Here is a 14,165-nt window from a genome sequence, read left to right on the forward strand (position 1 = left end):
AATTTTACAGTAGAGACCCTTTAAAAAGCTTGAAATAGGTGTCATCACAGTGCAGGCTCAGAAGTATATGGGGTTGCGTGGTGGAAGGAAGTTGTTATCAGCCCTCAGTAGTGATGTACACGTAGCTGAGTGTTTCCACATATCCACTCCTAGCCATTAACAGTAACAACATGGGAGTATAGGAAATTCTGTTAGAGGTACTTAAATGTCCACTAGGAATTCTGGAAAACTCAAAGTTGGAAATTAAACAATGTGCACTACTTGCTTCTGACATGACTTGTGCATTGGAAGTAGGCATGAATGGGCGTACCAGTAGAGAGCAGGATTTTAGGGCAAAAAGCCATTGTCTTCAGCACTGTTATCCACAGCCATGCCACTATCATCATCACTACCAAGGGATATCAGGAATTTTTACACTCAATGGCAAAAAATAAAAATATTAAAACAGACACTTCACCCAGCTCCATGAATCCTCAATATAAAGAAGTTTAAACATCAGCCATCAGAGAAAGGCAAGTGGAAAAAAGTACTGATACAAACTAACAACAGCTACGACCAAGACTGTCACCAAGAGATGATGACAAAGATATGGAGCAGCTGAACTTCTCATACATCACTGGAGAACTGTGTCTCACTAGATAAAAGGTTCAATAGAAAATACTTTAAATAAATAGGTTTCATGTGTCCCACTGATTTCACTTCTAGACCACTCTATACCCTGAAGCGTCTCCTTACTCTCCCAGCCCCATGCAACCAGCATGCCCCTTTCTTCCTCTGTGTACCCAGTCTCCACATGTCATACTCCTGGACTTGTTGAAGTATGTGGCCTTTAAGTGGCACGTCTTCAAGGTTATATGCATGACACCATGTATCAGCACTCCATTCTTTTTATAGTCTCATGAGCACATTGCATATCCATGCATCTACACAACCGACAGCTAGTGGGCTGCTTCCAGTCGAGGGCGCTTCAGAAAAGCGGCTATGTGCACACATGCCCATCTTTTGTCTGGACATAGGAAAGGACTGCTGAGTCTGGGCGGAACTCTGTGGCTCACTGCTTAGAGAATCATGAAGCTGCTCTCTGCAACACTGCACTATGTCACACCACAATAGTGTGTGAGGACCAACTGAGGTCTAAGGTCTCCTCACACTGCCTTGAATAGAGCCCCTTGAAGCTAAAAGTTTTTCATTTTGATGAAGTCCAATTTAATTTTCTCTGGTAGTTTTCACTTTGAGTGCTCTATCTAAGACACCAACACTGCTGATTATGCTTTCTCTGAGAGTTACTGCTCTAGCACCTCCACTGAGCACTACAATCCATTCTGAGTTGACCTTTTACAAACGCCATGAAGCAGAGACAGTCTTATTCTTTTTCATGTGAATATCTGTCCCAAAACCATTTGTTGAAGACTATTCTTCTCCACACTGAAGAGTGGGCATTTTTAGTGAAATTCTACTGACCATACATATATATACTATGCTGGTCCTCCATTTTCATGGGTTCTGTATTTGTGGATTTAACCAACTATGGGGTAAGAATACTAGGAAGAAAGGATCTAGAAATGAAATTATATATGGAGATATACTTTAAATGTATGTACAAATACTATGCCATTCCAATAAAGGATTTTAGCAGCTACTGCAGATCTTTGTATACACAGGGCATCCTGAAACGAACTCTATGGATAACAAAGGACTATATAGTTCTCAATTCAGCTCATATCCACATACGTCCATCCAGGCCACTACTGTAATTCTTGAACACTGTTGCTTAAAGAAGGCTTTGAGATTGTCTTTCTTTACTTTATTATATGCTGCTAAATATTTAGACGTTCATATGTAACATGTTAGACATAACACACTGTTGCAGCCCCTTTGAACATGTTTTATACATTCAAATACATAGTTTCTATGAGGCTATTTTGACAAAGTTGGTCACAGTGATTGTATATTTTATTTACTTTTTGAATTTTTTATTCAATTAATTTATTCAGACTACAACTCAATTGTTATGGCATCTCTGGTATCCTCCCATTCCTCCCTGCCTCCTGCTTTCACCCTATTCCCCTCCCCTAGGCCTAAGACTGAGGGGGACCTCCTCCCCCACTATATGGTCATCGGCTAAAGTCTCATCTTGGTAGCCTGCTTATTCTTTCTTTGAGTGACACCAGGCCTCCCCACCAAGGGGAGGTGGTCAAATATGGGGCACCAGAGTTCATGTCAGAGTCAGTCCCCAGTCTCCACATAACTGTGGAGAATGTCCTGTCCATTAGCTAGATCAGAGTAGGGGTTCAATGTTTACTACTTATATTGTCCTTGGTTAGTGAAATAGTTTGAACAGAGGCCCCTGGGCCCCAATCCACCCATCACGATGTTCTTCTTGTATGTTTCTAGGACCCTGTGGGTCCTTCTATTTCCCCTATCTCCTATATTTCTCTTACCTAGAGTCCCAGTGGGATGTCCTCCATCTGTCCCAACCTCCTGTTAAGTGAAAACTTTCATAGGACATGCCTTTTGGGCTAGTGCTCAATTATAAGTGAGTATATACCATGTGAGTCTTTCTGCTTCTGGCTTAACTCATTCAGTATGATCATTTACTTTGATAAACACTGACAATTCACCTTCCAACAAGGCTGTCAAGTTAGACTCCTTCCAATAACATTTTTAAAAAGCCTATTTAACCTACATTCTTTCTAGCAGAGCATTCTTTTTTCAGTTCTTACAATTTTGTTGTGATAAAAGGATCTGATTATGATAATTCTAAAACTTACCAACACTACAGTATGTCAGTCTTGTCTCTCATTGCTTCTGTACCTATATTCTCAAACTGACCTAGGAAGCACATGCAACAAACACACCACAAATAATAGTAGTACCTAATACTGTCAAGTGTTTGATGCAATCGTTCGAATTAAGTGGTAAGAAAAACTGACTGCATGTGATGTAGAGAAATGTCAAAGTAGACTGGAACTGCTTCAAGACTTTTTTCCGTATCAAACATAAAAGAAGGAGCTGTCAGTCTTGCAGACATACTAGACAGTAATAATCACTTGTTAAGTTAGTTTGCACATCAATAAATCAATTTGGACATACGAGAAATTATTTAATTATTAGTAAAATACATGTCTTAGCAAGTCTATCTTTGGCAACTGATCTTAAATAATTTAAAGAAAAATGATGTTGAAAATAGTGTTATTTGTAACACAGAAAACAAAATGGTTGGTGTGGTATAAAAGAAAATAAGAATAAATGACTATACACTAGATGCTAGTGAATAGAAAAAAGTGTATGTAACCATTAAGCCTATAAGAATAAGGTCTGCTGTTATATAAAAATACTCGGCTCATTTTCAAAAGAGGGATGAAAAGTTTTATGTATACTTTATACATAATTAGCAATCGTGGGGAATTTTTCTCCTTTAATTTGTGAACTTCCCATAACATTTTAGAATTGAGTCCACAATTACATCATCTGTTCATACATGTCAGTTTTTACATTAAATATATACTTACTGTGATGATGCCAATCAGTTGTGTATAAAAGAGTCCAGTTATTCCAACTAACATAGTAATGCCCATAAAGGCAGCTAGTCTCATGATAGCCAGCTCATGTCGAACAACAAAGAGGTCCTACAAGAAACAAGAAAGCCTTTAAAATGACTTGCAGACTTGCTTACTATTGAAACCAAACCATTATGTCATGAGTAAGTTTCCCCTTACTGTTTTAAAGAAAGCAGCTCCTCCTTTTGTTCCATGTCATCAACACATAAATATTGGAAATTTTCAAAAATAACTTTAGACCTTATAACAAAAAGTTGAAAACTATGGGATTTTACTACTGTATTGTATCATGAAACAACAATCTCTCAATCCCAGAGTTACAAGTTACCTTTTTAACACATACACACACACACACACACACACACACACACACACACACACACACACACACAAGATAACAAAAAACAGAGATAGTATAGGATGTTTGGTCAACAAAGGAAAGTTTCTTATTATACTGCTAAAAATTTGGAATGTACAGGCATGATTTACAGTACTGAAACACCTGATAATTATCTAATTTAGCCCCAATGAGGGAAATTCCTCCCTAACAGGATCATAAGAACAGTCTTCAAGTCCATTCAGTCAGGCTTGTGATGTATACACATGTAAACAATACTGACGTGTTCTACCCTCAGGAGCTACACTCACAGAGCTCCCAGATGTGCCATGCTGTGCCACTGGAGATGCAGGCATAGAGTACTGCACAGTGAGAGACCATGATGGGGATAGGAACTGTAATAAGGCAAAGGTCATTTCCTAGCCATTTCCAGACAGTGGAACTGAGGTTCCTGAAAGTGAACTGTGTTTAAAGGACAGAAAAAGAAAAGACACTTCATTTGGCATCATGGTTACTGAACATACCAAGAGACAGAGTCAAAGAATTAGTATTTCTCCAGGAGCCTGCTGCTATTAAACCTAGAAGCAAAACAGCCATTGCTTAGCTACAGCAGATGAACTGGAAGGACGTCACAAACACAACCACTGCACGCTTATGGTCCTTTCCTGATTGGGTTAAGCATTAATGGTGTGTGGCGATCCCAAAAGTAGCGAGGGGTGGTGAGTGCAAGCATTTCAGAGCTTGGGAGGTGAAGGCAGGAGAAACAGGAGGCCAAGGCCAACGCCCAGGTAGACCCAAATTTCTAAAAAAATGAATGAATGAATAAATGAATGAGTGAGTGAATGAATGAAAGAAAAGAAAATATTAGGTGGCCACCAAAGAAAAGGTATTTGCTTGAAACAAAGGACTGATGATTTTCTGTGGGCCACGCTGATAAAGCTTTAGAATCAAGAGAAACAGCTGGTTCCATACCCTTAACACTTATTAATTTGCCTGGAAAACTTACAACTTGAGGTATTCTGTAGCAGATACTAAGCTGTTACCCAGCATTTAATATTTTAAAAGCCTAATTCTAAAAAGTTACTAAAATAAACATGAGAAGCAAGGCACTTCACACATGAAGCAACAACTTGAGCATCACAAGCACTGTGCTTCTTGTTCGTCGCATCTGCAAGGAACCCCAGATGGACAAAGAAAACCGAATCAAGCCATGAAGAGCACATGACACACATCCACACCCCACACATCTCCTGAAGCTTATCACAGGAACCACGCCCATGCACAAGTCACTGCACTGACACCCTTCTGGTGCTCACTCCCACAAGACACCCTGAGTCCACACTCCAAGCAAAGCTCCATGTGTACAGGGTATGTGTACTTCCTGACTTTTTTGGCAAGAAGAAACTACGCTGCTGTTTTTGTTAGGTTCTCACCCTTTTGAGTGTCACTGGCAATGGTTTGGGGGTGCTGTGCCTTCATTTCCCATAACTCTTTGGGATTTTAGCACAAAGTTTTATGTGGCAGAGTGATTTTAGACATGCATATGCTTTTGCAGTAGAAATCACTATGCTAAAGTGACTACTTTAGACCAAATAAAATCTATCCTGTCTCCTTCCCATGAAAGATTTTTTTTAATCCCAACTATAATTTACAAATGGCAGGGATGGTGACAAGACTAAAATATTTATTTTTAAAATTATACTGTGCATTTAGTTATAAATTTAAATTACTTGAAGTAATATAAAATTAATATAGAAATTCCTTATCATTTTTATATTTTCAGAAAACAACTGGAGTCCAAGTTCACATATGCATTACTCACATAAATACTAAATCTAATCTGTCTTTTTTTTTTTCTTTTAGATAGAGCACTTTTAAAGCTCCAAACTGCCTTATACAATGTACCTAAATCAAAAACCCACTTGTACTCAGAACCTTTACTATCAGTGTTAATGGGTGAATGTGTCTCCAAAATTCATGTGTTGAGATCTTAACCCCCAACAACTCAGTATATGAGTATCTCAGAATTTGACTATATTTGGAGATGGAGCTTTTAAAGCTGTGGCTTAAAGTAAGATAGTGAAGTGGGCACTGCTCCAAATGATTGATGCCCTCAAGAGAGCTGTGCGGGCACAGAGCGAAGGTCCAGGAAGCTTGTACACAGAGGGAAGACTGAGGGCACAGTGGGATGCCGGCTGTCTATAGGCCAAAGACACAGGTGGAATCAGATCTCCTGGCACCATAAACTTAAGACTTAGTGACACCATCACTGAGAGGATTAATTTCTCCTCAGCTACATATGCTATGGTACTTTGTTAACCCAGCCCTCACAAACTAATACAACCACAGTACACCATTCAAAATTAATTAATTAAACATATGATTAAGGTACAACTGGCATACATTAGCACATGACATTGGCTCAGGAGTTCTTTTTTAGTTTTTGTGTCAGGTTTAATTCAAGGACTTCTTGGGGTTTGTAATCTTTTCTTTTTAGTAGCATGTGCTATTAAGTTCATTGACTGAAATTTTACTAGTGAGTAGTAATAAAAGCAACTCTTTAGGATAGTGCTTTAAAACAGCATTTTTAAAAACTTTTTTCAATGTCCAGAAGAATATACAGTTAAGTTCTGCAATCATATCATTTACAAGTAGTGAGAGTTTCATTTCTTTCAACAGTTGCACCTTCTCTTCACTTCTCTTGTCCTGAAACAGGCTAGAATTTCCAGCTATTCATTTTATAAAAATAGTAACATTAAGTATCCATCACTGAGTCTCCAGGTCTAACTAAGCCTCCATCACTGAGTCTCTGGACCTCACCCTCTCATCACAGGGCAAGGAGACATTATTTCATCAGCACACTATTGCTGGGTGGTGAGGATTTTGTTTTTCCAGGTTTTGGAAAACTTTCTTCTGATTAAGAAAATTATCTACTTCTAGTCTGCTAGCATGGAAATTCTGATTTCATCTCTGTCTATACATTGAGATACTCGATTATTTGACCTGTTAATGTGATAAACTTTGCAGACTACTTTCTAATGAGAAATCTACCATGTATTCCTAGGATAAACTAAGCTTGGATTTGCCTCAAATCAAGTAGCTAACACCATGCTTAGAAGTTGTTCATCTTTGTCCAAACTCACACAGCTATAAGATTCTCCTCAGTGTTCCTGATAGGCTATATATATATCTAAGACACTACACAGGAACAATACTGAAATGGCCGAGCCTCTTCACACCTGACAGGGCCTCTCACTTGGGGCCCTGCCATTTGCTTCACCAATGATGTTATTCACTGCTCATTGCACGACTAACAATTTTCCTGTTTCTTTTTCCTGTTTCTTTTTTTTAGTTGTATTACCTTTGTAGATCAGGAAACTCAAATCACATAAAAGTATCCATTCAAACTGCTCTACATAACTAATATAATTCAAAAAACAAGGATCACCAGAATGGAAAAGAATGTGTGTGTGTGTGTGTGTGTGTGTGTGTGTGTGTGTGTGTGTGTGTGTGTGTGTATGTGAGAGAGAGAGAGAGAGAGAGAGAGAGAGAGATTGAAATAGTTTGTTTTCACAAGAAAAAGTCCAAACTTCAAGAACAGCAAACATTCCTATATGAAAGAGCATGGCAGGAGTGTCTGCTCTACTACACCCGTGTTCAGGAGCGCACTCCCAGGAGGGATACAAAGGAAAGAAATCACAGCTGTAGCGACGGTTTCTGGCCCCATACAAATCAATCCAACTGGACTTATTTCTTAAAACTTAAACTGACTGGAGAGAGCAAAGAGGAAAAAATACCTAAAATCACTCCTGAGGGAAATGATGGGGGGGTGAGCAATAAAAATACTACTTTACCATGTCACAAAATTAATTCTTCAACTGTCACTAAATTTGCATTCCACGAAGGGTGGATGCCCTAAGGATGAGGCAACAGACTAGAGAGGCAATTCCAAGTGCAACAGTTTGCTCACATGAACCACAAAGCTAGAGACTGAATGCAGCATGAGAAACTATTAGCAGCCTCAACCTATACCATCTACTGGTGCATGTTTGAATGGATTAACTTCATTGGAAAATCCCATTAGGAAGTTTACATATGTGACATACATGTGTGAAAGGTGCTTTTCGACAGCAGTATTTCTAGCTACACAACCTAGTAGACCAGAGGCACTAGATTGAAAGAGATGCGACTAAGGGTGCCTATTGGAGTATTACTGGGAACAATGTATCTGCCCATCAAAAGAAAGAATACATTATTTTAAAGGATATATTCAGAACATTTATAGCATAGTCATGACAATGGATATTAACTATATTTTAAAAAAGAGTGTAATGTTTCTGCACTCTTCCACAGATAACTGTATATGACAATATAAAGGACACAACAAAATTACATTAAAAAAGAACATTGTAATCAGAAAATTTAGATTATATCTACTCTATATTATTGCATAGAGAGTATATATTATAGAATTTAAAATATAAATAGAATTCTTCACTGTCCAATCCCCACAGAGAATGAGCCTATCACTGAGGGGTTTGGGTTGTTTGGTTTTCCAAGAAAAGTGATAAAATGGATCAGATCTGACACATCTAACATAAAGATTTGAATTTTCAAAAGGACCAGATAACTTCATATGCAGAGATTAATGCTGATATGAAAATCATTTTAAAGAAAACACATTTTCGTCTTAAAATCCTTATAACTGATTTTCTTGAGTATTTGGGCCTTTTGCTTATTAATTCTAAAATACAGGTGGAGAATTTACAAACTTATTTTGTAATTCTTTCTCTTCCTACATTCTCTGAAGGAATATAAAGTGTTTCAGTCTCATTACATCTTAATTACATTTAAAGGAAAATTCACTTTCTCTAATGACTATCATTGAGTGTCCAGAATCAAATGTTACAATTTGCATATAAGTGCACGCCAAATTTGTTATTACAGAGCAACTGCGACCAGCACCTGAACCAACACTGTCCAGGCAGACAGTGACTACTTCAGAAAAATTATCTTGTCTGTCTTACCATGTTTTAGCTGTAGACTTTCTAGAAGAATTGGAGCAATTCATAAGAAACCGAGTAACATACTTTCTTGCTAAATTCACCACTAGCTGCATCACTACATATCTAGCAGAATTAAAAATGACAACATGCTCCATTTAACTATTTAAACTCAAAGAGACTGACTGTCTGAGAGGCAAGAGCTGCTGTGTCTCCCATGGTACATGCAACTGAAGTAGACTGCCACAGAAACAGTCTCATGAAGACATACATCTAGCCAGCCTGTTATTACAGCACATGCTCAGGGCTTTCTATGTTCCATCTGCCAAGACAGAAAAGGAAGACACTGACAAAAAGAACTGACAACTGTTATATTAAATGGTTTTTGTCTACCAATATCTGTAAATGTTACAAAAAGACAATATTCTCAGCAGTTAAGTCAGTACCATGAACAAAGAAGCTAGATTACCTTCGTACTAGCATTAATAGTTAATTTTTTTCATACTGATCTTAATCCCACACTCTTGTTAGCTATATTTGTCAAAAGCTCATAGAGCTAATTATGTATTCTCCATTTTTCTGTGACCATGATACATAAGTGATCTTGTACATGATAAGAAAATAAAGATTATTAAGGCCTAAAGTATTTTTAATAGCAATAAACAGTGAAGTAGTAAGTCACCTTTAATGATGATTATATAAAAATATTTTAAATATAATAAAGTTTAGAAATATACAAAAGCAGATGCAATCAAGTCTTCTGGTTATTTCTATTCTTTACTAGCAAAATGCCAGACATATGACTGTGTGGCACAATTCTATATGACATCAACTCCCTACCAACACTATTAGACATCAGTCGGTTGCAATAGCAGTAATTATCTTGCTAGCAAAAGAGTCTGTCTGGCTACTGCACATTATTTATTTCCCTCTTACAAATATTGGCAGCAAGTCCTTTGTTTAAATCCTCTCTGCTCTCTTCCCCTTCTGTCACCCCTGCTCTCATATCATTAAGTGTAGTTTGTATGATTTTTGTCCTTCACATAAAAATAATTATAAAAGGATCAATCAGAAATTAACTTGAATCTTCTTCATTTAAAAATAATTTTAAAAGCATAATTTTAGGACTGAAGTGGCATTCCACAAATGATTAGCTGCATAACTCCTACTTTAACACTACAAATTTTTTATTTAAAAATATTTTTTCTCTCATGAGTAGCAATTACTGTCTACAATATGTAGTTGCCAGTAGGTATTACATTTTAAAAAACTTAAACTACTATGACATCTTTATAAAATAAACCGAGCAGTCTTTATGTTAATAAAAATATTAAGTGCAGGCTGCCTCAATAAAATCATCAATGTATGAATCTATCAACTTGTCATTCTTTAAGGGGCCAATTTTGTAGTGTATTTTAAATTTATACTTTAAAATGTCTAAATGCTAGTATAAAATTGCCTATAAGTTCTTCAGGTACACCAAGCATGGTGGCACACGCCTTACAATCCTTACACTTGGAGATGGAAGCAGGGATATCAGAATTTTAAGGTCAGCTTGGGCTACACAGCAAGTGTGAGACCAGCTCAGGTGAAAAAAATTCTTCAGGAAAGAAATAGAAGCAGTGTTAGCAGACTGACACTTGCTGTATCAAGACGCACAGCCCAGCTCATCTTCCATAGATGGCTGCTCTGTGAATAGATAAGCTACAGAGGGGCTCTGAACTGCAGCCTGCTTATCAATCTCCAGGACACTCCAAAAGAGATGTTTCCCCCGCCGTTCCAAGTAATATGCAAGCTCAAAATGATCTAATCTATGATAACAATTGTAAAATATACAACTGATAAAGGATTCATGTGCCCAGATATAACTTATAAAAGTTTACTCTAAATATAGTGACACTTTACTTCCCATTTAGTTAAAAATCTGAAGTTTTGTTTCTTATAGTTCAGTTATGGATTAAGTGACTAAACATTTGCTTATGAAATCCTTAAAAAAGTATGTGAAAGTCAAATATAGACCTTGGTCAATGAACCAATGGTATGAAGTTACTGTAAGAAAAACCTGGGGTAACTGCAAAGAAACTAAGGTAATCCATCTCAGAAAGAGATATCCTAAAAACAGAAAATAAGAAATAGAAAATCGGATTCCCAAATGGTTTGTCTCCCAGAATTTGCGTTTAGCTGCCTTCCCTCAATCCTTGTTTCCAAGAGGTATTTATAATCTCCCGCTTCTCACCAACACTGGTTGAGGCCACTCACAGGCAATTTTTATTGTTAGGAGAGTAAAAACCTTCAGCTCAGAAACTAACACACACCTAGGTGTTGATACCACTTTCTATCCTAACCAAAGATAAACACTCAGCTTTGGCATCTGACAGGAGAAAAGATGCTCTGCTGCCATCTCTCTACCTGAAAGGGTATAAGGAAAACGCAGGCAAAAGCCTCTCACTTCTCTCAGGACCAAAGTATAGGCTCAAAGTCAAGCACACACCTGTTGCACAAGATGCACAGTAACCATGAACTCCAAAGGAATCCAGGACCTCTGGGGTCTTTATTGGATATCTCAAGTAATGGGCTAGAAAGTGGATGAGGGAGAGTTGACACTATCTTCTCAGCTGTCCACACATACTCAAGGTTTCTACTGGTCATAGGATGAATGAAAAGGGTATGAAGAAAGACCTACAAAAAATACATATAGGCTAGAACTGCTGTTAAGGTTAATGTGATAATGGGGACTTCATTACTGAAATTAGCAGTAACTTTTTACAATGTCATCTTCAAAAGAACCTCTATAAAAAGAACAGTAGACTATTACTTTGCCCAATAACATTCGATGTAGTCAGTGTTTTACAGCAGATTGAACTTCAAATAAGACCCCAAACCTCTTCTTTTCTTGTCCCACAGTGACTTTTTAGTTCCTTCTATTTTGCGAATCTCCGTCTCATTACAAAGTCTGTCCAGAGCCCAACAGTACTCAAACCTTAGGGCCATATAAGTTTTGAAACTGAGCACTGAACAGAACTCTAGTTACATAGATCAGGGCATCAAGAATGATTAGAGTCACCCAAGAAGAAACTGTTACAAAAGCTCTTGCCACCAGCACCTGTAAGAGGGTCCTTTGTCTGAGACTAAGCTTCCTAGCGACACTGTGAAAAGCCAGATGAACCCAATCCATGAACAGCTACTGCAAGACAATGAACAGCAGCCAACACAGCAACCTAGGTAGAACTTAAGGCTGAGATCCCAGAGGACAAGATGCCTTACAGGGAGCTGTGCATTCTGCGCTGCTTGTCATGGAGAGGACACTACAGGACCTAATCCACAACAGACACCTCAGCTCTTCAGCAGAAACCCAAGAAAGACACAATTGAAACTAATCTTTCATAAAACTTAGCAACCAAACATCCTATAAAATACAAATGGAATAAGTAAGCTCTTCTTTAAAAACAAAAAACAAAACAAAACCAAAAAAGCCTATTATACTAAATCCAATTCAATATGAGAAAAACATCATCTAACCCCTGACTGGGTTAAGATGAGAGTTCTTTTATATGGAAACAAATAAAAGAGAAAATACCATATTTTTTGGACCATATGTACCCAGTTTTTAGAGCAGTAAAACGAGAAAAACTATTCTGAACCAAATTAGTACTAGTATAATAAAATATTTATTAAAATATAACAAAATATGATAATATTAAACAGTGTTAACTCAACAGGAGGAAAGACGTAGAGACTCAATCACTTTTCTAGTTTCCTCAGCTGGCACACTGTAAGTGACCTCTTTGTTGATGCCCGATGGACAGCAATCAGACCATAAGGCACACCCTAATTTGCCCCCACTTTTGGAGAGGAGAGTTCATCTCATGATCCGAAAAACAAGGTAAAATCTGCAGTTAGAACATGTCACTCAGGAGGCAGAGCGAGTCCAGTACAGCCAAAGCTACACAGAGAGAACCTGTCTCGAAAAACAAACAAACAAAAAACACATCAACCACATCTTCCACAACTGGTCATACAGTTTGCACAGTATTCAATAAAAATGCATTAGACATATCAGGGTGCAGACTAATATCTAGTATGGACATCAAAATAGCTTTCATTGAAACGTTCAAGACGGGAACGGAGAGATGGCTCAGTAGTTAAGACCACGGCTGCTCTTGCAGAGGACCTGGGTTTGATTACAGCACCCACATAGTGGCATACAACCACCCCTAACTTCAGTTCTCGGCACCTTTCACTTTCCTACGTCCTCCACGACCACCAGGCATGGATGTGGTACACATACAAACATGCAGTCAAAACATTCATACATATAAAATAAAATAAATAAATCTTTAAAATGTTAAGAAATGTTTTTAGAATGTTCAAGAAAATGGCAAAATGCAGAATTTCTCTCAAAAAGTGATCTATGAGAAATACTATAAAGTGAGGATTCTAAGAGTAGGTACTAAAAAAAAGTAGATCGAAAAAATGGCACTATGTAACAGAATTAAAAACTCAAGAGTAGAGTAGAAAAACTACCTTTAATAAATCAAAAGATAGAGGTCAGTAGGAAAAAATAGATTCAACTGTGGGTGGGGAATACAGAAAAGATTTCAAAGACAGGAAGTGCAGAAACTTCACACATACATGATTAGAATCTAAACTATGCAAAAAAGGTTGCAGCATATTTAAATTAAGACAAAAAGAAATCTTATAACTTAAGAATTTCATCACACAGGTTCAATAAGTTATACAAAGTATTCAACAGAAAAATGCAAAATTTTAATATTGAAGCACATTATAGAATTATAGAGTAATAGCTGGAAATGAGAATTTTTAAAAACCATAAAAGTGGCCATTAAAAACACGTGTTGGTGAAATAGACCAACAACTGACTTTACAGTGAAACTATAGACCCCAAAAGACAATGGAAAATATTGTTTTTAACTGAAAGCAATTGTTCATCTGTAATCTTGTGCTAACCGATATATTCTTCAAAACTGAAGGAATGAAGACACTTTCAGGTTTATAACTGAGATAAGTTGTTCCATGAGAGTTTAAACAAAGTAGTCCATATTGGGATTCACTATGTCAAACTCATGATAATCCCCCTGTCTCAGACTCTCACGTTTGGAATCACAGGAATGAACGGCCACCCTAACTCAGAAAATGTGTTATAAATAACACATATTTGTGTATGTGCATGCACACACATGTGTATGTTCATGTCTGTGCAGGTCCCTGTGCATGTTGGATGGTGCAGGGCACAACTTCAGGTAC

At 37.4% G+C, this 14,165-nt stretch overlaps 1 protein-coding gene across 1 annotated transcript in view; it reads right to left on the reverse strand.

Moving 5' to 3' along the window:
* The window catches only part of ZDHHC21 (zDHHC palmitoyltransferase 21), a 58,580-nt gene that overhangs the window by 17,541 nt on the left and 26,874 nt on the right, over positions 1 to 14,165 (reverse strand). The window contains exon 7 of the mRNA XM_084787470.1: positions 3,513 to 3,629. Coding sequence (XP_084643596.1) covers positions 3,513 to 3,629 — 117 coding nt within the window. The remainder of the gene's footprint in view (positions 1 to 3,512; positions 3,630 to 14,165) is intronic.

The sequence above is a fragment of the Acomys minous genome, assembly GCF_964271855.1.
Source record: "Acomys minous genome assembly, chromosome: 1".
Classification (NCBI taxonomy): Eukaryota; Metazoa; Chordata; class Mammalia; order Rodentia; family Muridae; genus Acomys; species Acomys minous.